We start from the raw sequence: 27,555 nt of genomic DNA on the forward strand, positions 1-27,555 counted from the left end.
AAATAAACAATAAATAGCGCATTACTCGCAGGAGAGTTAACAAGGAAGTTATTAGATCATTCAATTGTGATGCGAGCCAGATTGTAACAGGAGCGATGAAGTGGTGGACGTGTGTGGTGTTCATGTGCGCGGCCGTGCTGGGTGATGACGAGTGGCGCGAGGTGAGGACTGCGCAAGGGCCGGTGCGTGGGCGCAAGCACCCCACTGCGGACTTGTACGCCTTCTACAACATACCCTACGCCACCGCGCCCACGGGCGAGGATAAGTTCAAGGTAAACTTCGGTTTTGTTTTAAAGTTAGGCATGACTTCTTAATAATTCGTTATTTGTGTTACCTACAACTTTTTGTATTTGTGGCAACAGACTATCGGAAATTGTTTTAAGATGGGTCTGTTATGAATGTTTCATTACTTGGATTTAAAAAAAAACTGGTTGAAAGCGGTGATCAATTGAACTACCTAATAATAAAATGGGGGCTACCGTTTTTTGTTTCACCAGATGGCGCAACTGTAGCGTGAGGTCTTAAATTACGGCAATCAAAGTTCGTATTAGGGTGCGTCCACATCTGGCGAATGCGCCGCGAATGCGCAGCACGCGAGCCGATCGCGAGCTGTCCGCGAGCTGCGCGCGTGCAGTCACTGCAATAGTTCGGTGCGCCTCTTTAGCGCAACTCACGCAAGGCTCGTATAGAGCGCGCGAGCGGCGCGCGATCTGCGCGCAATCAGTTCTCGCCCTTACAGTTCCGTATATTGGCTCAGTACTATCGAAGATGGCAGACGTCGCGCGCCACCTGCGCGCCGCTCGCGTGCGGCGCTTAGGTCGCGCGCGAGCTGCGCGCGGGCGGCGCAGAAGCGGCGCACGAACAAAAATGCACGCGCGCAGCTCGCGGACAGCTCGCGATCGGCTCGCGTGCTGCGCATTCGCGGCGCATTCGCCAGATGTGGACGCACCCTTATGGGCGCCAAAACTTATAATCTACATTAGATGATTATGTTAAATCATATTTAATACAATAGAACTATAGTGTGAACGTATTGACGATGCCACAGTGTTGCGCAGTGCTGTTTTGCTCGAAAAAGAAAGGCGGACATAAGTTTCCGAAAGATAAAAGTGTGTCAAAGCACACAAACACAAACATTAATAGATCCGTAATCTGTATTTGCCATAATTATTCTAAAGTATTGTTAAATATTCGCAATATTAATTTAATTAGAAAAATAAACCCGCGCGCGTAAAAAACAGTGACATTTGACATTTCGAAGACCTCACGCTACACAAGCGCCTCTAGCGGCGATTTCATACGCGGTAGCCCTCGTTGTCTATGAAAAAATGTTTTTTTTTAGCAGAAACTGACTATTTATTGTCAAACTAAAAACATATATTAAGCGTGCTCAGCAGTAGCTATTGTGTGTAGGACTGTGTCCCATGTAGAGTTTATGTTACTTATTTTTTCTTTTCTCAGGCACCTCTCCCCCCTCCTGTATGGTTGGAACCATTTGACGCCATAGACCAGGCCGTAGTGTGTCCACAGCCCAAAGGTCCATGGGATATAATACCAGAAAATGCAGTGACTAAAGAAAATTGTTTGATAGCCAATGTATTTGTGCCAAATAGTAATGAGAAAAACCTTTCAGTACTAGTGATTGTTCATGGAGGAGCGTTTGTAATGGGTTACGGTGAGATTCTAAAAGGAACACAATTTATGAAGAAAAAAGATTTTATTATGATCACGTTTAACTACCGAGTTGGCATCCATGGGTTCTTATGTCTCGGCACTGAGGACGCGCCAGGCAATGCTGGCATGAAGGACCAGGTGGCGCTGCTGCGCTGGGTGCAGAAGAACATCGCCAGCTTCGGCGGTAACCCTGATGATGTTACTATTGACGGGTACAGTGCAGGTTCCGCGTCAGTAGATCTGTTAATGCTCTCAAAATCCGCACAAGGATTATTTCACAGAGTCATACCTGAAAGCGGTGGAAATATGGCCGCATTCACTATCCAGCGAGATCCTGTAGAAAATGCAAAAAAACATGCAATAAAATTAAATTTCACTAACGGAGATGATATTTATGCTTTGGGAAACTTTTACAAGACTGCTCCAATAGAACTGTTGACAGCGGATAATTTTTTTGACAGAACTGATTCTACATTCGTATTTTCACCATGTGTGGAACGCGATACAGGAGACGGAGCGTTCCTCACGGAATCTCCTCTGAGTATACTAAGGAGTGGCAACTACAGGAAATTACCTGTGTTGTATGGATTCGCCGAAATGGAAGGTTTATTACGTGTTGATTTCTTTGATGTTTGGAAGGATAAGATGAATGAAAGATTTTCTGATTTCTTGCCAGCCGACTTAAAATTTGATTCTGACGAAGAAAGAGAAGAAGTGGCAAATAAGATCAAAACGTTTTATTTTGATGACAAGCCAGTCGGCAATGACAATATTTTGAAATACGTTGACTACTTTTCGGATATCATATTTGCTTATCCCATGCTTTGGGCTGTGAAGCTGCACGCACAGGCTGGCAACAATCAAGTTTATTTGTATGAATATAGCTTTGTGGACGAGGATATTCCCCATGTTCCACACACTGAAGTACGAGGCGCTAACCACTGCGCCCAGACAATGGCTTTAGCTGACGGAAAAAACTTCACACATATGGATGAGTCTCTTGCTACCCCAAACTATAGGAAAATGAAGACAATAATTCGGGAAATTTGGCATAATTTTCTGAAAACAGGGTGAGTGAACAATATATAGATACCTACTTAGAAAATTGGCACTTGTAATGGTTTAAGAACTAAAAATTGATGTCGGTAGGTGCACTTAAAATTCCTGCTGGCAAAATTCATGACAGACTTCTAGGTTTCACTTGATTTAACTTTTTTTTTACGAGCTTCAGAACATATAAAGCAAAACCAGGCGTAGTAATAATATATAGATACCTACTTAGAAAATTGGCACTTGTAATGGTTTAAGAACTAAAAATTGATGTCGGTAGGTGCACTTAAAATTCCTGCTGGCAAAATTCATGACAGACATCTAGGTTTCACTTGATTTAACTTTTTTTTTTACGAGCTTCAGAACATATAAAGCAAAACCAGGCGTAGAAAAGGAGTGAGTACTGATTTATTCCTTTCATTTCAGTACCCCGGTCCCCCCGGGCTCTGTGCTGCCGGCGTGGCCGGCGGCGGGCGCGGACCGGGCGCCGCACATGTCGCTGGGCGAGCGGCTGGAGCTGCGCGGCGCGCTGCTGGCGGAGCGCACGCGCTTCTGGGATGACATCTACCAGAGATACTACCGGGACGCGGTGCCGCCGCCGAAACCCCCGCCCAGACCACGCAACGAGTTGTAACAAACTCTTTGAATGGATATTCGATTTCAGTGATAAAAAGTTACTAGAAACGTTTCATTTGGGACTTATTTTGATTAGGGTGCGTCCACATCTGGCGAATGCGCCGCGAATGCGCAGCACGCGAGCCGATCGCGAGCTGTCCGCGAGCTGCGCGCGTGCATTTTTGTTCGTGCGCCGCTTCTGCGCCGCCCGCGCGCAGCTCGCGCGCGACCTAAGCGCCGCACGCGAGCGGCGCGCAGGCGGCGCGCGACGTCTGCCATCTTCGATAGTACTGAGCCAATATACGGAACTGTAAGGGCGAGAACTGATTGCGCGCAGATCGCGAGAGAGTATATCAGATCGCCTTAGAGTATATCAGTTTGTGTAACGTATCACAAATCACTTAGGTACCATGTTACCTATTGTTATTTTATGTGTGAATCGATGACGAAAACATATAATTTTGTTCAAATGGTATTCACCTCCAATAAATATTTATAATAAATACTTAGGCAAAATGTTTTTGTTCGTTTGTTTGTTTGTACCCTATTCACCATTGGAAAGCCAGACCATCCCCGAGTAAGATTTTTACGGAATGTAGCTGCCACGAGACGCGAGTGAAACGTATGCTTATGACATGGACACAATTATAATCCTTACGAGTATTATAGTTAGTTCAAAGGCGCTTGGCTGTAGCGTTCAGAACTTATAATTATGTAGCCGTCCTTGTTAGCGACCGACCGGCGGCTAGACAGTTTAGAACAGTAGCGATGAAGTGGTGGACGTGTGTGGTGTTCATGTGCGCGGCCGTGCTGGCTGACGACGAGTGGCGCGAGGTGAGGACTGCGCAAGGCCCGGTGCGCGGGCGCAAGCACCCCACTGCAGACATGTACGCCTTCTACAACATACCCTACGCCACCGCGCCCACGGGCCAGGACAAGTTCAAGGTAACATAAATGGCATGCTAATGTAAACAAATAAAATTGTTATAACGTTATCTATTTTTGAACGCTAAATGGGTTGAAGACCTAAATAAACAGCATGAACTAAATTGATCAATGAGCTCCAATGGGATTATTCACCTTGTGTTCTGTTAACCAAAACGTAAAATGTGGCGTTGCGCAATCCACTAGCCACTACGTAGTTCTTAGGTCCGTACGTAATATTAAAAGATAATCTGAAGTGTTTATATACATTATTTATAGTATTCAAACATGTTTTAAGCTATATAAATATCAAATGTTGTTATTTTAGTATTGTTGACCTTCAGAAGCTTGTTATATTTAATCAACGTAAACATGGCATAGTTAAATATATGTATATGTTAATTTGTTATTTTACTTTAGTTTAGAAATAGTAAGAACCTATCTGCTGCTATATTAGGCACGTCCTGTAATGGTAGATTTGAGGTTGTGTGTGTAAATCTATACATATAATAAATCTGTAGAAAAGTAATTTTTGTACATTGAAGAAATTGACAAAAAAAATAGCCAGCATGTTAAAGGATAACTAACAGAACCCATTTCCATCATTTTTGTCATGTTTGTCTGTTTGTCTGTTTATCTGTTTGTTTGTTCGGGATTCACGTAAAATCTACGAATTAAATGCAGACAATGCTTATTTACAAAAATTCTACGTAACTTGGGGTATTACTTAGTTTTTGTTTCATCGAAATCGATTCACTCTATCAAAAGATATGATTAATTTTGTGAATTCAAGATGTAAATTAATACGACACGCAGTCTATTTGTCAAAACTGTACATTTGAATGTTGTACTTATATTAGTTGATCGGCCTATTATTAATCTTTACACAGAAAATCACACCTTTATAAGTAACTTCGGAAGAAAAAAAAAATGAAAATTTTGTTTAGCCGAGGTTAAAGTAGCTCCATCTGTGGTAAAAAAAGTACTTCAAATTTGTCAAAGGGGCGAGGTGGTAAATGACAATATTACCATACATTCTTTATAGAGGATTATTATTTCAACAGATGGAGTTGTGTATTTTCCGCAATTCACCATATTTTAACACGTAGTGTAATTTTTCGATAGACATTTCAATAGTGTTTGTCAGTTTGCCGTGCCACATCAAAATCCAACTATAATTATTACCTTGATGAAAAGAAAATTAATAGTTCTCAGCCAATTTTAAAACGGTGCCATCTTAATTATTTTTTGAACATTATGTCAAAAATGTTGACTTTAGTGGAACTATTAATTATCATTTAAAGTTACAGATGGAGTTCATATCAGGATTTTTTCATAAACATAGTTTAGCTTATCTTCCACTAATGTGGTGGCCTTAAAACAAATAACTTTGAGTGAGTAGTATTAAGTAGACCTTAATTATTTTTTCTGATGCAAAATATGTAAACTTAATCCTAGAAGAAATGAGGATCTATCTCTCGCAAGCGCTGCTAAGCGTGAGGTAGAAGCCCAGATACAAAGAGCAGATAAGAAATGGGAGCTTTCTCTATTTAATACCATACACACGTAAAATGCTTTATGCGTCTGAAAACGTACAAATTACGCGCCGCATACCAGAGACATGCTTACTTTCAACTTCTGATCGCAAATACACTGTTCACGATTACGAACAGTCTCAGTAAGAGCCGAGCCAAGTCTAAAAAAACACCATTTATATAAAACTACGTTTGATGTCATTTAATCACAAAGACAGAATTGTACCTGTTGCAAATCCTATCCACCTATATCCTATCCTAATCCAGAATGCATTGCAGGTGTGCATTGCACAAAAACCAATGGTATCCTATTCGAGAAGTCAAAAGAGTTGACCTGCCAACGTCAGCTTCTGCGCTAAGCAAGTGTTCTTCATAGTACCATCAGAATTACATTCATCGTTGAATGAGGTGAATAAATTTTCAGAAACCACAATAACAGTAGGAGCCAAAGCGTATTATCGCTTCATAGAGCTCTGATTGGCCCCAGGTGACCAAGTCAGGTTTGATTTATTCGTTCATCAGATCTTTGAAAGTGTTTCGGTGGATACTTACTGTCGTCCTGTTTACGTGTGACACAAAATATGGTATATAAACGTCCTCCGCAAGAGCGAAATTTTCCCGGTGTGCGGTAGTGACGCACAGTATACAACACTTATGTTTCTTTTGATTTGCTGGCTCCACCAAGAAATGACAAATTGCGAGCGTACATTCTGAAAATCTTGGCAAAACTGCAGGTTTCAAGTACGAACACATGAAGTGGACTCTCACAGATACGTACATTTTGCCTATTCGTGAACTAATGCAAACATTTCGGTGGAGTCCCGACTTAGGCCACCACATTAGGCGTGCGCGATCCTCGGGCGCGTGAGTAGCGCGGGCGCCGCGCGTGCGTCGCGAGCGCGTTGCGTGAGCGTCGCGTTTTGCTGCCCTGCGGCATTTGCAGCGCGCTCGCGGCGCGCACGCGCCGCTCTCCTTGACGTTTAACTGCTAAGGCGTTTAGCGGGCGGCGGGGATAGCGGGCGAAGGGGTCAGAACGCAACTCGAGCGCCGCGTGCTCGCCGCGAGCGCGTCGCTTGCACTCTTCACACATGCCGCAGGGCAGCAAAACGCGACGTTCACGCAGCGCGCTCGCGACTCCCGCGCTACTCACACGCCCGAGGATCGCGCACGCCTGATGTGGGGTCAGCCTTACCATAGTGAGTAAGTGAAACTATCCTACCCTATGCACCTGCTGATGATGATGATTCATTTTATCATCCATCCAGCTATTCCCCAACTATGTTGGTGTTGGCTTCCAGTCACCGAATACCTACCTACCTACCTATCTTCAATCCAGTCAACTACACAAGACGATATCCATGGTAAGACTGACAGACTTTCTGGCTTCTGATTAGTCGCAGCAGCTGCAGAAAATGTACAAATGACAGCTTTGTCAGACTCAAAGCATATAGACATAGATTATAGCTGTTTCCTGTGAAAATTACTTACGCACGTATACGTAATAATTTTCCAAATTGGCTGACTAGATCCAGAGATTTCCACAACGTCACAAACTTTACTTCTTTTGTTTAGATAAATGGTCACATCCACAACACAACCTTGATCATGAATCTATGTGACTGCTAAGTGCTAATCCTAATTATACTGTCACGTGAAAGAATGCACCTACGGGATAAGTAGTATTTTGACTATTATATTGCCCACGCAGACGAAGTTGCGGGCAACAGCTAGTTAATAAATATTTCAGCTGCTTATATTGAAAATTGAATATTGTCTAACCAGTAGGTACTGCGATTCTATAAAATTCGAACAACAACTCGCATTTCACTTCGATTCGAAATGTCATTTCATACTTTAGGGGAGGTAGGGGAGGGACGGGCACTTTTTCACTATTTATTGCATAAAAAATCAGATTTTACAGATAATCAACTTTTATTGCCATTTCTTATGTTTGGCTAGATATAATCAAAGAACTTTCCTAAAAATTACAATCAGTTTCAAAATTACGAGATATTTATTAAACGGTTTTATTAAGCTCACCCCGTTTGTTTTATTATTTATTCTTGGGTCAAATTTAGTCATTCAAATTTCACCCTCTTCCTGTCAACCGATTGATCTGAAATTTTGTATACACCTTTAATTCCGATGACAATACAATATAGTAATATCAATAACATTGTAAATCCAATATGGCCGCCGGCACAAAATGGCACAACCCCATCAATATGGGTATCAAATGAAAGGGCTACACAAGTAGAATACTGTCAGCAACCCCAGCGGGGCCCAACAGGGCCAAGGCCTGCCTGGGCTGCGGGATTGTTCGAAAGAGTTACCGTGGCCCTGGTACATAAAAGGCCTACGACAAAACATAACTGTTTTTAGTTAGTAAGAGTCTGGCATTCCCTTACCGCTGCTGACCCAGGGAGGAGTCACTAGATGATTTTTGGCGTCGTTAAAAAAATAGACTTTTTTTTTTATTAGATTTTAATAAATTATCAGGTAAGGGACCGTGTAATAATTATGCACTAAATGAATTAGATAGAATGAGGAATATTCGGTAGGCATTTTCATTAAATACTAAAAAATAGAAAATAAAAAATCGGTAAAAAAACTTTTAAGTTAAACGGTTTTATCTTATGTGCACTATTAATCTATTGTTTATTTACTAATCTATAAATTAAACTGAAATCCAAGCCTAAATACGTAGATTAAAAAAAATACCGGCTAACTTATATCGAAAATGTATACAGAGGGAGAAATGGGCATCTAGACTTGCGGGTGGTTTGGGCATGGCGTTGGGCGCCTATTATGTTTAGTTGAGTTGATTTTTAACTATTGTCAATTACGGAAAGATGCAGTTTAAGTTCAAAAAGAATGGTTTACGACGGGAAATTCCTAAAGATCGTTATATTAAACGAGTAATACAAGAGGTATCAAAAGGTTCAAAAATAAAAATAGCAGCTGATAAATATGGAGTCCCTAGATCAAGTCACCTGAAACAAGATTCTATAAAGGATTTTTCGCGCAGATTTATAACCTCACAAATTTTCTCTGACGAAGAAAAACAAAAATTTACAAATGGTATGTCCAAGCCTCCCTACCATAGGGAGCATTGGACACTTTTACTTAGTTCATAAAAAAAATCGGAAAAAAAACTTTTAAGTTAAACGGTTTTATCTTATGTGCACTGAAAACTAGAAAGTAATAAATAGTTAGTTACCTGTCAACCTACGTAGGTGGTCCTGGTCATATTAGACTAAAATAAAAACGTGGGGCCCATTAACTATTGCTGTAGTACTCTCTTCTAGAGGTATAATAGGTGTGGATTCCATCGACTTACTATAATCGTAACTGGAGATTTTGACAATCAATCATTAATAATAGAAAATACACATACCTTTCATTAGTTTTCTCTTTATAACGATCCGAAACCGCAACAAAATATTTAAGTACTTTTATGAGTGTTCTTGACAACTCACAGAAATGACAGATAGTCTATGGATGAACACCGTTACCAGTCGGTAACGTAAACTACCCAATAAAAAAAAAACAAAACTATGATCAAATCAGAATAAAAGGACCCCCTTTTATTCTGATTTGATCATGTCTCCCAACTGCCCATCTCTCCCCTACCTCCCCATTAAATAGACAGAGTGCTTAGTGCGAGTTTTCGTGAATTTATTTACGGACTCACATGAGAGCGCGTATACTAAGATTTGTATGGAACAAAAACAGCTCCGCCTAGTGTCAAAAATTGGAACCTAAAGTAGCGAGTGCCAGTTTACAAATTTTCGAAATCGAATCGCTCGGACTCTCAAGTGAACGTGACAGGCACGGGATTGGTTTATTTCTGCCGTGATGCGAGTGCGAGATTCAGATTTTGACAGATCGAATAGTAAATAAATACAAACGCGATCGAATTTAACCAAAAAGTTCTCACGAAGATTTTTGTGGTGAAAGTGAAGTGAGGAGATATTCGTATATCAACAATTAAGTTTTTATTTAGTGAAAATAATACCAAAAATATGGCAGGACGCTTTTTCTTTGCTCGGAGGATGTTTGCGGCCGCAAAGGCCCAAGATGAACGCAACAAAAGCGCCAGAATTGGGGCAAGGGCTTGCGCATTTTTTAATTCGTTAGTTCACCTCACGGAGACGCAATTTAGACATAGATATAGATTGTCCAAGAAGATTTTTAAGTTCTTGTGCAGTTAACTGAGACAAAGCACAAATCTAAAATCCACTCTACGTGTTTCCTTGGAACATAAGGTACCTATTTATCAATTCATGTAAGTTACAATATCAATTTCCAAAACAAAACTAGGTATGTATATGATTGAAGAAACTTTCTCCTTCTTTTATTTGCAGGTGCTTACCGCTTTATTATTTTTTGCCACTGGATCCTATCAAAGGCCAATTAGAGAAGCAAAGCACGTATCCCAAAAAATGTGCAGTGTGTATTTAGAACAAGTAACTGAGGTTCTGACTCATAGAAATATATAAGCTTCCCTAGCACTCCAGGTGCTAGACAAGAACTTGTCTTCATTTTAAATTAATTAATTTAAAACAACTAAAAACTTTTTTCGGGCGTCGCGGCAAACATAAACAAAACATCCAAACAATAACCCCAAAAATTTTGAAAGACAGTCGTCCCATACGATTACATGCTAAAATGACGTCTTTCTAAATTTGGTAGGTTTATCCCACCAAGCGAACGGAACACCAACCTAACAAAAATGATCATCGCTATTCGCCGTGAGGAAACGTGATGCGAGTAATTTGCGAGATGGCAACTCGCACTCGCTTAAATATTGCATTCGGAGTGCTTAGTGCGAGTTTTCGTGAATTTTTTTACGGACTCACATGAGAGCGCGTATACTAAGATTTGTATGCAGTGTTGCCAACTTAGTGGATTTTCCACTAATACTGGTGGTTTAAGTCCCCTATTTAGTGGCGAAATGTTGAAAGTACTGCGGGTCAAGTAGCGAAATGTAAGTTTTGTGGTACAACTTTAAGGAGTTACTATGGAGATTTGAAGTCTCACGGAATGTCAAAAAAGCATCTACAAAACAAAAAGGTGAACGACTACTATATAATTATATTAAGTACTCATTCATTGGTCAAATGCGTAACTAAACAATTTGTGAAACTACTACGCCGATTATAATTTGTGAAGGATTCGGATCGGGTCGGATGAATTGCTAAACAGATGTAATGCTTTGTCTGTTTTAATTTTCTATCGTTGCCGAGTTACATCTTTGGATGATTAAATTGTTTTAGGTTACAATAAAATATAAACAATATTTTTTTAGTGGTGAATTTGGTGATTTTAAGTGTGGGATAAATTTTTGTTAGTGGTTTTCTGGTGGTTTTAAAAGTTGACTCTGGTGGTAAGCTTCTACAACTGTTGGCAACACTGTTTGTATGGAACAAAAACAGGTTCCAATTTTTGACACTAGGTGGAGCTGTTTTTGTTCCATACAAATCTTAGTATACGCGCTCTCATGTGAGTCCGTAAAAAAATTCACGAAAACTCGCACTAAGCACTCTGTTCGGTTGAAGTTGACTCGCTAAACTCGACAGTGAAGTCATTCGCAAAATTTTGTTCAACTCGCACTAGGCACTCAGATTTTGACAGATCTGTCAAAATCTCGAGTTTAATTTAGTTCAACTTGTCAACACGCTCGAAAGTGTAGCGCTAGTGTAGTTTGACAATGTCAATCACGAAACTTTAAGGTAGAATTCCGTGGGTCGCGATTGTCGCAGCCGCGCGCGACAATAGTCCACCTATGAAAATGTATGGCACCACTGCCGAGGGCCGCGACAGTCGCGCGCGGCCGACGAATTTCGTGAGCCGCTCGCGGCCGTACGCTTCTCAACATGGTCTAGCGCTTAATAACATCTATAGAATTTTAGTAAAACCAGAATTAAATTGTTGACAATGCCGCGAGCAGCTTACGAAATTCGTCGGCCGCGCGCGACTGTCACGGGCCTCGGCAAACGGTGCCATACATTTTCATAGGTTGACTATTGTCGCGTCCACGGAATTCTACCTTTAGAACGAATGCGAAGTGAGAGTGATGTCGAAGTGAAATGTGAGATTTTATAGAATCGACGTACAGTATTTCTTTATCCCTGAAGCAAGGCTTACATGTAGGTTCAATTAACGGAATATTATCAACCTCACAGTGCTCGTATCTACCATAACTGTATGAGAAAGTTGTGAGAAGATTTTGTGTAAAACTAATATCCCATGATTTTGGACGCGTTCACAGGACTATACAACGTTATTTTTTGTTTGTGCGAAACCTGAATATAGTTTGTTCAGAATCAGTAACTGAATCGATTCCAATAGTTTTTACACCATGTTATATTTTTTCCCAAAATTATCTAAAAAACTTTGAATGTTGGACACCACAAATAGGTGTTTATTCTCGCACAACAAAGGTCACGGCGAGTTCATAGCGGGCGCGAGCGCACAGTGCTATCGCGTTGCGCGGCATGTGTGCGTTTTGTGGTGACTATGTATTTTTACGGACAGTCCCGTAACTTAACAAGCTTATAACTTTGTGATTTTTCATGATACGGTTTTGAAATTTCGTACATAGATTCTTTACATAAAAATACTAGATAGGTGTATCAGGTTTCGCATAAACAAAAAATAACGTTGTATATCTACGTATTTCTCAGGCCCCACATTGCAGAGTGACTAAGCAAGGCCATATCAATTGAAGGAATTAAAAATTGGTTACCTATGGTTTTAAATAGGAACAAAGGAGTATGCCGCACAGAGCTCTCCTGAGCTTCCTAAATTAATTGATAATTGTCTGTAGGTATTTGTATGTCCTAATATCGCCAATGATGATTCTTTTTTTGTTTTCAGGCACCTCTCCCTGCACCACAATGGTTGGAACCATTTGACGCTATCGACGAAGGTGTTATTTGTCCGCAACCCACATTACCAATGGATTTTATGCCTAAGAATCTAGTAACGAAAGAAAATTGCCTCATTGTTAATGTATTTGTACCTAATACGAAAAAGACCAACCTGTCCGTCTTCGTGTACGTTCATGGAGGAGCATTTATAATTGGCTATGGTGGAATGGTATCAGCAACCCATTTGATGGAAACCAAAGATTTTATTATAGTAACATTCAATTATCGGCTCGGTATTCACGGCTTCCTATGTCTGGGCACTGAGGACGCGCCAGGCAATGCTGGCATGAAGGACCAGGTGGCGCTGCTGCGCTGGGTGCAGAAGAACATCGCCAGCTTCGGCGGTAACCCTGATGACGTTACCCTTGCAGGTGGCAGCGCAGGCTCTGCTGCAGTAGATCTCTTATTGTTGTCTAAGTCGGCAGAAGGATTATTCCACCGAGTTATACCTGAAAGCGGGGGAAACCTTGCCGCGTTTACTGTTCAGCGGGATCCTGTAGAGATTGCCAAAACACATGCAAGGAAGTTGAACTTCACTAATGTAGATGATATCTATGCTTTAGAACAATTCTACAAGATGGCTCCAATAGAGCTGTTGACAGCAGACGCATTTTTTGATAGAACTGATTCAATATTCATGTTTTCGCCGTCTGTGGAACGTGACACAGGACACGAAGTATTCCTGACTGAATCTCCTCTGAATATACTCAAGAGTGGCAACTACAGAAAATTACCTGTGTTGTATGGCTTTGCAGAAATGGAAGGATTGTTTCGAATAGACTTCTTTGAATTTTGGAAGCACAGAATGAATGAAAAGTTTTCTGATTTCTTGCCAGCCGACCTGACGTTTGATTCTGATGAAGAAAGAGAAGAAGTGGCTAGCAAAATTAAGAAGTTTTACTTTGGCGATAAGCCAGTCGGCAATGATAACATTTTGAAATACGTTGATTTCTTTACGGATACAGTATTTTCTTATCCCATGCTTAGGGCTGTGAAGCTGCACGCGGAGGCTGGCAACAATCAAGTGTATTTGTATGAATATTCGTTTGTGGATGACGACATTCCCTTGGTACCTCACACTAATGTACGGGGAGCTAATCACTGTGCTCAGTCAATGGCTGTGTACGATTACAAAAATTTGACGCATCGTGACGAGTCTCTTGCGACGCCTCAATTCAGAAAAATGAAGAAGATAATGCGTGAAATTTGGCATAATTTTATTAAAACTGGGTAAGTTTCAAATAATTTTGTTTGAGATGCTGTGTGCTCTCAGTTCGAAAGAAAAATAATACTGATGATCTAGTAGTCACGAGCGCGGTAACTTTTTTCATAGCGTTAACTGCATATTTCAGTACCCCGGTCCCCTCGGGCTCATGGCTGCCGGCGTGGCCGGCGGCGGGCGCGGACCGGGCGCCGCACATGTCGCTGGGCGAGCGGCTGGAGCTGCGCGGCGCGCTGCTGGCGGAGCGCACGCGCTTCTGGGATGACATCTACCAGAGATACTACCGAGACGCGGTGCCGCCGCCGAAACCCCCGCCCAGACCACGCAACGAGTTGTAGAATAGTCACGATTTCTTTTTCTATTTTTTGATTTTTGTGCCTTAATAGTGAAAATTTTTATGTGTATTTGTTGAAATCATTATAATTTTACTAATTCTATTGCTAGTTTAATTTTTTAGAGTAAATATTGTGTTATGTGCAGTTTTGAGCTTGATCATATTTAACTTCTAAATGATAAAAATAAGCTAAGAAACTTAAGTTCTGTATTATCCAATATTCCCCAACACCTACACTGAGAAGCATCTAAATGCCGCCACTGACAATGCTTTAGACGTGGCGATATTCTCCAAACGTTAAGTTTGATTTCCATCTATTCGCTATGAAGAAAAAGACTACCAGATCGTGACGCTATGCTGTGACAGGTTAGATAGTCATCATATCAGATCCAGATAGTCATTAAATAATTATAAAACTTTTGTGGAATTATTTTAGTAATTTTTCAAGAAGAATCTGTGCTCCAAAATGGTGTCTGAAATGTCAAAAAAATATTTTAAATCTTAAGCTTGTATATAATCTTATCAACACTGGACATGATTTGGGCTTTGTAACATAGAAACAATCTTATCATACCTATCATCTTTGATCTTTCCCTATCATCATCACATACAATTACAGGCATTGTCAATTACAATTCACTTGTGGCTTGAGTTAGTTCGCAACCGTAGCGATGAAGTGGTGGACGTGTGTGGTGTTCGCGTGCGCGGCCGTGCTGGCTGACGACGAGTGCCGCGAGGTGAGGACTGCGCAAGGGCCGGTGCGCGGGCGCAAGCACCCCACTGCAGACATGTACGCCTTCTACAACATACCCTACGCCACCGCGCCCACGGGCGAGGACAAGTTCAAGGTATTTAACTGGATAATATTATGTCTTTTACGAAAATAAATAATGCGCGCTCTAAGTTTTGAGGAAAATTAAGCATCCTTCTATCTGACCTACCCAACCCAGTTTCCCGAGCAACCCAACAACTCGTTCTTTGTCAATTTTATTATATGCATTTGTTTTTTGTTGCACACTGTATTTGATTGTTTTTGATTTTTAAAGTGTTTTTATTGTTGACGTTTGTTTCAGGCACCACTGCCTCCACCGGTGTGGCTGCAGCCTTTTGACGCAGTCGACGAGCATGTTATATGTCCACAGCCAATATCTACGAACGAGTACATGCCTAAACAATTAGTAATCAAAGAAAATTGTCTCATTGCTAATGTATTTGTGCCTAACACAAAAGAAAAGAACCTTTCAGTGGTAGTTTATGTCCATGGCGGAGCTTTTATAGTAGGCTATGGTGAGATTTTTAAATCGACCCAGTTCATGAAGACAAACGATTTTATCTGGGTCTCTTTTAACTACCGACTCGGCATTCACGGCTTCCTATGTCTGGGCACTGAGGACGCACCAGGCAATGCTGGCATGAAGGACCAGGTGGCGCTGCTGCGCTGGGTGCAGAAGAACATCGCCAGCTTCGGCGGTAACCCTGATGATGTTACTATTGTTGGTAGCAGTGCTGGGTCTGCTTCAGTAGATCTGTTAATGCTTTCAAAATCAGCCGAAGGGTTATTTCACCGAGTTATACCCGAAAGTGGTGGAAATGTTGCCGCATTTGCAGTACAGCGGGATCCCGTAGAGATTGCTAAAACGCATGCTAAAAAGATAAACTTCAATAACGTAGATGACATTTATGCATTAGAAAAGTTCTACAAGACAGCTCCAATGGAACTGTTAACCTCGGATAATTTCTTTGATAGAACTGATGCCACATTCGTATTTGGGCCGTGTGTGGAACGCGATACAGGAGATGGAGCATTTCTGACAGAATCTCCTCTAACTATATTCAAGAGTGGCAACTATAGGAAATTGCCTGTGTTGTATGGATTCGCAGATATGGAAGGATCACGTGTTGACATGTTTGAACTTTGGAAGGACAAGATGAACGAAAAGTTTTCTGATTTCTTGCCAGCTGACTTGAAATTTGATTCTGAAGAAGAAAGAGAAGAAGTGGCAAATAAGATTAAGAAGTTTTACTTTGGCGACAAGCCAGTAGGCAATGACAATATTTTGAAATACATTGATTACTTTTCGGATGTCTTTTTTACTTATCCCATGCTTAGGGCTGTGAAGCTGCACGCGGAGGCTGGCAACAATCAAGTATATTTGTACGAATATTCCTTTGTGGACGAGGATTCTCCTTTTGTACCTCACACCAATGTAAGAGGAGCCCCCCACTGTGCTCAATCAATGGCTGTGTATGACATGGCAAATCTAACGCACTTGGATGAGTCTGTCGCGTCACCAGCGCTTAAGAATATGAAAAAAATTGTTCGTGAAATTTGGCACAATTTCGTTAAAACTGGGTATGTACATTCATACAAATTATCATTGGTATATCATTGGTATTATGCGCATATCGTGACCATATTGTAAAATTTTGTCTACCTACTGTATGCTATATCTTTATGCAATCTTTGTCCAAATACTCAATTTAGACATGATTAAATGCAAGAGCCGTGTATGCAAGGTGCGTGTGTAAATCAGATGGTCAAGAAATGCAATCAGTTTTTTTTTATTTTTACAGAACAATTATTTTCTATTTCTTTCACTTAGGTAAATTAGAAAGAATCTGCTAGTTTTATTCTGATTATACTGGTCTTATTGGATGCATAAATAAATACTGAGAGCACTTTCTCTCTTCTTTCAGTACCCCTGTACCGGAGGGCTCTGCGCTGCCGGCGTGGCCGGCGGCGGGCGCGGACCGGGCGCCGCACATGTCGCTGGGCGAGCGGCTGGAGCTGCGCGGCGCGCTGCTGGCGGAGCGCACGCGTTTCTGGGATGACATCCCAGAGATACTACCGGGACGCGGTGCCGCCGCCGAAACCCCCGCCCAGACCACGCAACGAGTTGTAGAAAAAAAGAGATCGTATTAAAAGTACTGAATAAAAATAAATTAAAAATAATAATCAAATAATTAAAAGTATTAAAAGTGAAATTTGAAGAGCGCGTTTGTCACGTATTAATTTGATTAGTACTCGATGATCTAAGTTTTTTGCGTCTCAGCTTTAATAGTTTATTAGGAACTGTTGGCATGGGTAGGTATTGATTATTGTTTCTTATTATTCATAAATAAAAAGTTCAGCAGTGTTTATTAATAAAACATATACTTTTATATAAAACGTCTTTTTATTTTTATCTCAAACAAATTCAAGCTGTATGTACCTATACCCAATAATTGATCCTCAATATATCGCAATATACACCTAGACTCTTTTTTCTCTCGTCTTATGGTAATTTTCAATATTCTATCTATCCATTGTTTTGCTCATTATACAGGATATTTTTTGAGGCAGTTGGAAAAAATGTGTGATTCAGAATCAGAACATTTTGTATCCGCGCTAAAATCTTTCGAGCAATACCCACTTATATAGTCGCTGCATTTGCGGTCGGCAATTGGTAGTAGACAGCTCGCTCCCGAAACGTAAGGAATGAAAAAAAGTAGCATGACCGGTCGCTTCACCGTTATGACCATTAATTCGATTTAAAAAACCATCATGTTCCTTCGTAAGCCTTTTATGTACTAGGGCCGCGATAAGTCTTTCGAACAATCCCGCAGCCTCGGCAGGCCTGTATTCCATAGAGCTCACGTCAAAATTTTATCTCTAGTAAACATGAGCAGAATATTGGGCTTTGTAATTGAATTGTAGCTTACATGTATATCTTTAACAGATGTACAAAACATTCATATAACATAAACAAAAAATAGACTAGGACAGCCTAGGGTGTTAATTAGTTGGGAAAATTAATATGAAAATGGACGGAATTAAATGGATACAAATACGAAAAATCAACGTATCGTCAATGACTAAAAAAAAACGCGCTTCACATTACATTGCTCATCAGAAGAGTTATAGTTACCGCACGTATCTTGTATGCGTGCATGTAATTTATGTTTTTTTCTTCGAAATAGCCGAACAGGTTACGACAGTCAAAGTGTCCCAAGTAACACAAGTGACGCGAGGCGAGTAACTGTGTAGCTTAAAAGTAATAAATTATCGCCTAAATTGGAGTGAATAAATCGTTCATCATTCAATACTTGACGGCACCTAAAAATCTAAAAAAGAACCCGCCAGCGAAACATCACAAATATCGAACGGAAAAGCAAGGATAAGCAAGTGTTCCATTCAACTGTCCTCCCATTGCTTCCAACTATTTCTTCAAACAGTGATATATTTAACATTGCATAAAATAAAAGGCATTTATTATATGCCTTGCATGTTATCATCTAGTCAACAACATGTAACAATTGCCTACTGGATTTGGACTTCGTAACATTTCTGACATATATCTACCTTACTATCTTATCGGACAAAAATAACCACCTATAATTACTGGGATTGAAAATAAATTAACTCGGTTCGCGTGTGTCCGTGAGTCAGTTTGCAACCGTAGCGATGAAGTGGTGGACGTGTGTGGTGTTCATGTGCGCGGCCGTGCTGGCTGACGACGAGTGGCGCGAGGTGAGGACTGCGCAAGGGCCGGTGCGCGGGCGCAAGCACCCCACTGAAGATATATACACCTTCTACAACATACCCTACGCCACCGCGCCCACGGGCCAGGATAAGTTCAAGGTATTTATAAACTTAAGTGAACTCATTTAAGTAAATAATTCATTCTATTCATCATTTGAGGAAAATGAGGCAGGATAATTAAGTTAGAGACGATAAAGATGGTTTAATACAAATCAAAGATTTTAGAAATAAACATTAACTAATTTGGTGTTCATGAATAAATAACAAATGCTGTTCGCTTTATCTTATCCCCTCACTTTTTGTTTTCATGGCCGGTACCTAAATTCTCACTTAAATCTAAATAATCATAATTTTGGGAGTCTGAGATTTCGACTAAAGCTGGTCTGACACTTGTAAGTTATGATCACGCAAGCAATTCTCAAGTGTATGATATAACATTCTTCCTTGAGAAAGTTCATGTCAGTAAGCTTCCAGTCTTTAGTAAAGAATAATAAAGTATGAACGATTATTATATGCAAAAAGTGTTTCTTTGCTGAGTCATGCTTAGACTACAAAATGTGTTTTTATGTGACGTTTGTCATTAAGATGATACTTGTTCCTACGACGTCCTTGATTTTATAAATATCAATATTATGGTTTAGATTTGTTTCGTTTAACTTGTTTTTTTTTTGTTATTTATTTTTAGAGGCTTAAACGCTGCTGCGTTATGTCAGCCTCGTAACGTAATATGAGTGTACGTTGGTGCTAGATACAAGAATACAAAGTTCACAGAAATTAAACAAAATTAATTCAAAATACAGAATTAGTGTCACTCAGGAATTGTGTATACAATTCCCCACACACACTCACACACACACATTCATGCGCATACTCCACACATATGGTTAAATAAATGTAAACTGTAAATAATTTTAAAAAAATTCTGTCAAAACTAAAATGGAAGAGCAGAGTCTCCTAACACAGGCATTACTTGCTTAAAAGCAGGCTCCAATCACAAATTAAATGTTAAAATATTTTGGTACAGAAATAAAACATTTTGTATTTGTATTTTGTGTATAAAAAAGAACGGGGCTAATTTTACGTAATAAACCTGCGCCACCTTCGCCACTTCCCCATAGCTTTCGACCCAAATGAGTAACACTTACAAAAACTGATCAATTTAACTTTTGTTTTAGGCACCTCTTCCTCCACCAGTGTGGTTAGAACCATTTGACGCAGTCGACGAGCATGTTATATGCCCACAGCCAACGTTTCCTGGTGATCTCATGCCAACAAATGTAGTGACCAAAGAAAATTGTCTCATCGCCAACGTATTTGTGCCTAATACAAAAGAAAAGAACCTTTCAGTTGTCGTATATGTACATGGAGGAGCTTTTATTATGGGCTGGGGGGAAATGTTTAAGGCAAGACAATTCATGAAGACAAGAGATTTTATTATGGTGACGTTTAATTACCGCCTTGGAATCCACGGCTTCCTATGTCTCGGCACTGAGGACGCGCCAGGTAATGCTGGCATGAAGGACCAGGTGGCGCTGCTGCGCTGGGTGAAGAAGAACATCGCCAGCTTCGGCGGTAACCCTGATGATGTTACTATTGCAGGGTATAGTGCAGGTTCCGCATCAGTAGATCTGTTAATGCTTTCAAAATCAGCCGAAGGGTTATTTCACCGAGTTATACCCGAAAGTGGCGGAAATCTTGCCGCATTTTCAATTCAGCGGGATCCTGTCGAGATTGCTAAATCATACGCCAGCAAATTAGACTTCGATAACGGAGACGATATTTATGCGTTAGGGAAGTTTTATATGACAGCTCCAATTGAAAAGTTGACGTCCGATCCATTTTTCGACAGAACTGATTCTACATTTTTGTTCGCACCATGTGTAGAACGTGAAACAGGGGACGGAGCTTTCCTGACTGAATCACCTCTAACAATACTAAAGAATGGCAACTACAGAAAGCTGCCAGTGTTGTATGGATTCGCTGAAATGGAAGGATTAATACGTATTGATTTCTTTGAACTTTGGAAGCATAAAATGAATGAAAAGTTTTCTGATTTCTTGCCAGCTGACTTGAAGTTCGATTCAGAAAAAGAAAGAGAAGAAGTGGCAAATAAGATAAAGGAGTTTTACTTTGGCGACAAGCCAGTCAGCAATGAAAATATTTTAAAATACGTTGATTTCTTTTCGGATGTTATATTTGCTTATCCCATGCTTTGGGCTGTGAAGCTACACGTGGAAGCTGGTAACAATCAAGTATATTTGTATGAATATAGCTTTGTGGACGAAGACATTCCTGTGGTACCACATACTAACATACGTGGAGCTAATCACTGTGCCCAGACTATGGCTTTGAGTGATGGAAAAAACTTCACACACCATGATGAAACTCTCGCAACACCACAGTTTAGAGAAATGAAAAAGACTATTCGTGAAATATGGCACAATTTTGTGAAAACTGGGTACGTTTTTCGTAATTTTTCTTTTAAACATTAATTGACTCTCATCACTATTTACACCAGCACAATGAGCCGGTCTTTTATCAGACTTCCTTAGCCCAGTTCCCCTTTGATAAAACCAGCTACCAGATTTGCTAGCCGTCCAAATTCCGTATGTGTTTTAACCTCAGATCAAATAAAGTTTTAACTTTTAAAATTAATGTTGTTTTTCCTAACGTTTCAGAGTGCCAGTGCCAGAGGGGTCTGCGCTGCCGGTGTGGCCGGCGGCGGGCGCGGACCGGGCGCCGCACATGTCGCTGGGCGAGCGGCTGGAGCTGCGCGGCGCGCTGCTGGCGGAGCGCACGCGCTTCTGGGATGACATCTACCAGAGATACTACCGGGACGCGGTGCCGCCGCCCACTCCGCCGCCCAGACCACGCAGCGAGTTGTAGAAATAGTAAGAGATATTAAAAGTAAAGTCGAGTCTGAATAGTGCATAACTGCATTAGCCAACCGATGGTCTAAGTTTTGTAACATCCTCAGTTTAATTATGTTATAGAAACTCTTACATTACTCTAGGATAGGTACTTTCTGATTATTGTTTTTACTACTAAATAGTCACAAGTTTAGCGGTGTTTATATAGTCATGCTGTATCGTTAATAAACTACTTACCTATATAAAAAACGTATTTTTATTTCACGATAATGATAGCGTAATATTTTATAACATCTCAGTTATACCACAGATTACGTTACACGGTGAAGTTTGTGTTTTTGACATTACTTGTTGGGGACACTTTCTGATTGATTTTACTTTTCGTTAGTATGACTTTTTTGTTCTTAATATTTGCCTGAGGCTTTTGAGAGATTATTTTAGTATCATCATCATCATCATCAGCCTATCGCAGTCCACTTCTGAACGTAGGCCTCTCCAAGTGTACGCCACTGAGATCGATTTTCGGCTTCTCGCAGCTCCTGCCAGCCGTCTTGCGCAAGTCATCACTCCACCACCACCACCATATTTTAGTATATTAAAGAGTAAGTAGGGAAGTAAAACCTACTGTAAAACTATATAGTTAGATTATAAAACTATATAGTTAGATTCACATACAATGTTATTCTCTACAATAGAGAATAGTAGTCACGCTGCTTAAGCTACACCGGTCCAAAGGGATCAACTAACAACGAGTTCAGTGTAGTTCACAGTCAGGGCTGTCATCTCGAACTTAATCCAAGGAAGATACATATAGTTTTTATTACCTAATATTTTCATTTCATGTAATCACCTACTCAATACAATTACGATTGCCTTCGAGATTTGTGCTTCGTCATATTACTGTTTTCTATACCTACTAACCTACCTAACAATCTTATCAGACAATAAAAACCACCTATCATAGTAAAATTTCAGCTAAATAAAGCTCGATTCGCGCATATCCGTCAGTTATTTCGCAACTGTAGCGATGAAGTGGTGGACGTGCGTGGTGTTCATGTGCGCGGCCGTGCTGGCTGACGACGAGTGGCGCGAGGTGAGAACTGCGCAAGGGCCGGTGCGCGGGCGCAAGCACCCCACTGAAGATATATACACCTTCTACAACATACCCTACGCCACCGCGCCCACGGGCCAGGATAAGTTCAAGGTATTTACAAACTGGATAAATTAAATCTTTTACGAAAATAAATAATGCACGCTGTTAGTTTTGAGGAAAATGGAGCATCCTTCTATCTGACCTACCCAACCCAGTTACCCGATCAACCCAATACCCTTAGGTAAGACTAGTTGTCAGACTTACTCACTTCCCGTAACGGCTGTCAAAGATATTCAATGACAGCCGGGACCTACAGTTTAACGTTCCCTCCGAAACACAGTCATTGTCCAATATATTACGAGTAAGTAAGATAGATGGAGAAACATTTATTTGCTTGGAACATAGGTGGTACCAGTTTTTGCAATGGTTGAAAGTTATGGCTATATTCTGCCTAACTTGGCATGTTTTTACTTACCTCATAACCATTATGATATATAATTGAATACATTTCTTTGAAAGAAGACGGATTATAATCCATACAATATTGCCCCATTCTATAACACTGCGACGTATCTAAAAAAAAAAGATAAAAATGTTAAAAAAAATAAGGCACACTCTCTAATTTACTTTTTTTAAACCTTCATACGGAAAAAAATGCTTTAAAATTGTTCAGGCGCTGTTCACTGCTGCTCACAGTGAAGGTTTGGAGCTGACCTGATGATGGAGACGTAAGAAGGTCAATGGAACACGACAACTGAATATGCAAACTACCTCGTGTTTGGGCTTATATTATTTGTATTGTCGAGTTCCCTCGACCTTCTTTCGTATCCATCGTCAGGTCAGCTCCAAACCTTCACTGTTGCATATTGTTATAAGACATACACCTTATAGTCAAGTTTTTATCCTGCGCATGCCTACAACTTTCAAAAGTTGCCCTGGATTTCTCAGGGTTTCCATCATCAGATCCTGACCTGATGATTATGGGACCACCTGTGAGGTATACCCCACCAAACAAAATAATAATTTAATAAAATAGTCCTACGAAAGATGTTTTAAAACGTGCGCTGCCGGTAGGTAAGGGTCTGTTGTCTATACAGACGGAGGGACGATGAGATACCCGACCTCACCGCCCACCACACTACGGTAGCCGGGAGTCATCTCGCGACACCTGGCGCCCGTGGTGCCTACCTGGTCCAGTGGGGATGAGCGGTGCGAACTCTTAGTCGTTCCGCCCCCGCCGTCTCCTTCTCGAGCATGGAAGGAGGCGACGGCATCCCATTCCCTCTCGCCTCCGGACCATGGCTTGAATCAGGGTCGGACGTGAGAGGTCACGGCTGCCTATTGCCTTGACTAGGACACGGCGTTGCCATTCCCACGCAGGGCACACCTGGAAAGTGTGTCCACTGTGTCTTCAGGGCTGTCCGAACCGTGGTGACACCCGGGCGCCTCCTCACGAACGATTCGATGCAGGTACCTCCCGAAACTACCGTGTCCGGTGAGGACCATCGTCATGCAGTAGGTGAGGGCGCCCTGACTCCTCCCGAGCCACTCTCCAAAGAGGGGACTTACCGCCACTATAGTGGCATGTCCTTCACTGTGGTGGCGTGCCACGTTACTTGCCTGACCTGGATTTGAATTGAACCCACATTCAAACTTAAGCCGCATTATTATAAAACGTGGTATTAAGAAGTCCCCTTTAGTAATAGGTTTAGTCCACTAACTTTGTTCGGGACGTTGGTTTAAACGTGGTACAAAAGCAGGTGCTTTGAAAAACCACGCTTTAAAATAAGGTGGAAGAGGTTGGCATTATTCCCACTGGGCCACTATGACTTCATCACGACGAAAATAATAATTAGGTATAAACGATTACTGTATGCAAAAATATCATATCTCTATGTTAAGTCATGCTTAGACTTCCAAAAGTCTATTTTTATCATTTATCATTAATCTAGTACTTCTTTCTATATCCTTGATTTTATAAATGTCATATTGATTTTCATATTATCATTTTGCTTTATCAATTTTTGATAAAAAGAAGATTTATTACACTTCATTTGATTATTTTGACTCGTCTTTGTATAGAAGAATGCATTTCGTATCTCTTTGTAATCGTTAATGATTTTTTTTATGGAACTTACAATCAACTTTGAGATACCTACTTACTTTGCTATACCTCATACTTATATTCAACCGTATTTTTTAAACACTTTCCGATAGATAAGTGCACGTCCAATACATATAAAGGGATATAATGGAAAGGAATAAGGTGTAACTTTGGAGTTTTAAGAATGCGCTTATAATTAAATTTAGTAAACTTAAGTTATATTCACCTTCTTCAACAAGTCAACTTTTGTTTCAGGCACCACTTCCTCCACCAGTATGGTTGGAGCCCTTTGACGTCGACGAGCATGTTATATGTCCACAGGCAATGTTTCAAAGCGAGCTCTTAGGCGAACATTTAGTAGCCAAAGAAAATTGTCTCATTGCTAACGTATTTGTGCCTAACACAAAAGAAAAGAACCTTTCGGTGGTAGTTTATTTCCATGGCGGTGCTTTTATAGGAGGCTATGGTGAGCTTTTAAAATCGACACAGTTCATGAAGGCAAACGATTTCATCTTAGTCTCTTTTAACTATCGACTCGGCATTCACGGGTTCCTATGTCTCGGCACTGAGGACGCGCCAGGCAATGCTGGCATGAAGGACCAGGTGGCGCTGCTGCGCTGGGTGCAGAAGAACATCGCCAGCTTCGGCGGTAACCCTGATGACGTTACTATTGTAGGTAGCAGTGCTGGGTCTGCTTCAGTAGATCTGTTAATGCTCTCAAAATCAGCCGAAGGGTTATTTCACCGAGTTATACCCGAAAGTGATGGAAACCTTGCCGCATTTACTATTCAGCGAGATCCTGTAGAAAATGCTAAATAACATGCAATCAAATTGAACTTCACTAACGGAGATGATATTTATGCATTAGAAAAGTTTTACAAGACTGCTCCAATGGAACTGTTGACGGCGGAGACTTTTTTCGACAGAACTGATTCTACATTCGTATTTGGGCCATGTGTGGAACGCGATACAGGAGACGGAGCATTTCTGACAGAAACTCCTCTAACTATATTCAAGAGTGGCAACTATAGAAAATTGTCTGTGTTGTATGGATTCGCAGATATGGAAGGATTGTTACGTGTTGACTTCTTTGAACTTTGGAAGCACAAAATGAACGAAAAGTTTTCTGATTTCCTGCCAGCCGACTTGAAATTTGATTCTGAAGAAGAGAGAGAAGAAGTGGGAAAGAAGATTAAGAAGTTTTACTTTGGCGATAAGCCAGTAGGCAATGACAATATTTTGAAATACATTGATTACTTTTCGGATGTCCTATTTGCTTATTCCATGCTTAGGGCTGTAAAGCTGCACGCGGAGGCTGGTAACAATCAAATATATTTGTACGAATATTCCTTTGTGGACGAAGATTCTCCTTTTGTACCTCACACCAATGTAAGAGGAGCCCCCCACTGTGCTCAATCAATGGCTGTCTATGACATGGCAAATCTAACGCACTTGGATGAGTCTGTCACGTTACCAGCGCTTAAGAATATGAAAAAAATTGTTCGTGTTTGGCACAATTTCGTTAAAACTGGGTATGTACCTACATTCATACAAATTTTACATTGGTATTATGCGCATGTCGTGACCATAGTGTAAAATTTTGTCTACTTTATGCTGTATCTTTATGCAATCCTTGTCCAAATACTCAATTCAAACATGATTAAATGCAAGAGCCGTGTATGCAATGGGCGTGTGTAGATCAGATAGTCAATAAATGCAATTACTTTTTATATTTTTACAAAACAATTTTTTTTCGATTTCTTTCATTTAAATTAGCATAATATTCACACTGAATCTGCTAGTTTTATTGTGATTATACTGGTCTTATTGGATGCGTATCCTTAATAATGAGAGCACTGCGAAGCTTCTGTTCTATCTACAAATAACATTGATTTTCTTTCTTCTTTCAGTACCCCGGTCCCCTCGGGCTCTGTGCTGCCGGCGTGGCCGGCGGCGGGCGCGGACCGGGCGCCGCACATGTCGCTGGGCGAGCGGCTGGAGCTGCGCGGCGCGCTGCTGGCGGAGCGCACGCGCTTCTGGGATGACATCTACCAGAGATACTACCGGGACGCGGTGCCGCCGCCGAAACCCCCGCCCAGACCACGCAGCGAGTTGTAGAAATAGTAGGAGATCGTATTTAGAGTAGAGTGGAATCTGAATAGTGCATTTGCCAAAAGATGGTCTAAGTTTTGTAACATCCTCAGTTTAATTATGTAACTCCCGGCGAGCAAGTCTATTAGTTTTACCAAAAATAAGAACAAATTATGGCAAAAAAATGCTCACATTTGAAGGAGCACAGCTTTACAATAAAATATCTTCACGCATAAGAAACCTGCACTCATTCAACGCATTCAAAACTCAACTTTACAAATATTTACTAAATCTAAATCAAATACCCGAAAAATGAATGTGTTGAATGGGACTTGATTATTGTCGTGTTTTGTCCAGATGTTGTCGAACCTTTTTTTTTTTTTGGGAGGGGGAAATCCTCATGGACTTCCTCCGCCTGGGGAAAGGCGGAGGGGTATGCCGGACTCCTACCGGCTAAAACCCCCTTGTGTCCTCCTTGCACGTGTGCGCGGGGCCGCGGGAATCCAGATTCTTCCGCAGCCCCACACTAGTGCTGGCCCTCGCACGGGCCTCGTCTCTTGCACGGGCGTGCCACCGCTTCGGGTCC

The 27,555-nt window shown here is 41.0% G+C and overlaps 4 protein-coding genes and 1 pseudogene across 5 annotated transcripts in view; all 5 read left to right on the top strand.

The window, feature by feature from the left end:
* Positions 1–17,458, top strand: part of LOC124642846 (juvenile hormone esterase-like) — a 33,965-nt gene extending 16,507 nt beyond the window's left edge. The window contains exon 2 of the mRNA XM_047181582.1: positions 16,987–17,458. Within this exon, the coding sequence (XP_047037538.1) occupies positions 16,987–17,212 (226 nt within the window). The 3' untranslated portion in view covers positions 17,213–17,458. The remainder of the gene's footprint in view (positions 1–16,986) is intronic.
* LOC124642851 (cholinesterase 1-like) lies at positions 75–21,930 on the top strand. 2 transcript variants are annotated; one of them, XM_047181606.1, is made up of 3 exons: positions 75–272; positions 19,987–21,269; positions 21,490–21,930. In XM_047181606.1, exons 1-3 carry the CDS (start codon positions 96–98, stop codon positions 21,695–21,697), a joined length of 1,668 nt encoding a protein of 555 aa, XP_047037562.1. In that variant the 5' UTR covers positions 75–95; the 3' UTR covers positions 21,698–21,930. The 2 variants fall into 2 exon arrangements, with proteins under 2 accessions (XP_047037562.1, XP_047037555.1); XM_047181599.1 differs by lacking the exon at positions 75–272 and adding an exon at positions 18,692–18,910.
* Positions 4,078–14,392, top strand: LOC124642868 (esterase FE4-like). The gene is made up of 3 exons (XM_047181623.1): positions 4,078–4,284; positions 12,681–13,963; positions 14,086–14,392. Exons 1-3 carry the CDS (start codon positions 4,108–4,110, stop codon positions 14,291–14,293), a joined length of 1,668 nt encoding a protein of 555 aa, XP_047037579.1. The 5' UTR covers positions 4,078–4,107; the 3' UTR covers positions 14,294–14,392.
* On the top strand, positions 14,526–16,169 carry LOC124642894 (para-nitrobenzyl esterase-like). Its single transcript, XM_047181643.1, is given in 3 exon segments — positions 14,526–15,137; positions 15,363–15,990; positions 15,993–16,169. Coding segments are annotated over 3 exon segments (837 nt in total). The 5' UTR covers positions 14,526–14,960; the 3' UTR covers positions 16,025–16,169.
* A 606-nt stretch (positions 21,931–22,536) lies between the features above and the next one.
* Positions 22,537–27,337, top strand: LOC124642876 (annotated as a pseudogene).
* The last annotated feature ends 218 nt before the right edge of the window (positions 27,338–27,555 follow it).

The sequence above is a fragment of the Helicoverpa zea genome, chromosome 2 (genome assembly GCF_022581195.2).
Source record: "Helicoverpa zea isolate HzStark_Cry1AcR chromosome 2, ilHelZeax1.1, whole genome shotgun sequence".
Taxonomy (NCBI): domain Eukaryota; kingdom Metazoa; phylum Arthropoda; class Insecta; order Lepidoptera; family Noctuidae; genus Helicoverpa; species Helicoverpa zea.

Bases quoted from the DNA above. Each gene is read 5' to 3' on its own strand.
- LOC124642851 (XM_047181606.1), top strand. From the start codon at position 96: ATGAAGTGGTGGACGTGTGTGGTGTTCATGTGCGCGGCCGTGCTGGGT. The intron at 273-19,986 runs GTAAACTTCGGT...CTTTTGTTTTAG, and splicing joins CGGGCGAGGATAAGTTCAAG to GCACCTCTTCCTCCACCAGT. The intron at 21,270-21,489 runs GTACGTTTTTCG...CTAACGTTTCAG, and splicing joins CACAATTTTGTGAAAACTGG to AGTGCCAGTGCCAGAGGGGT.
- LOC124642868 (XM_047181623.1), top strand. From the start codon at position 4,108: ATGAAGTGGTGGACGTGTGTGGTGTTCATGTGCGCGGCCGTGCTGGCT. The intron at 4,285-12,680 runs GTAACATAAATG...TTTTGTTTTCAG, and splicing joins CGGGCCAGGACAAGTTCAAG to GCACCTCTCCCTGCACCACA. The intron at 13,964-14,085 runs GTAAGTTTCAAA...TGCATATTTCAG, and splicing joins CATAATTTTATTAAAACTGG to TACCCCGGTCCCCTCGGGCT.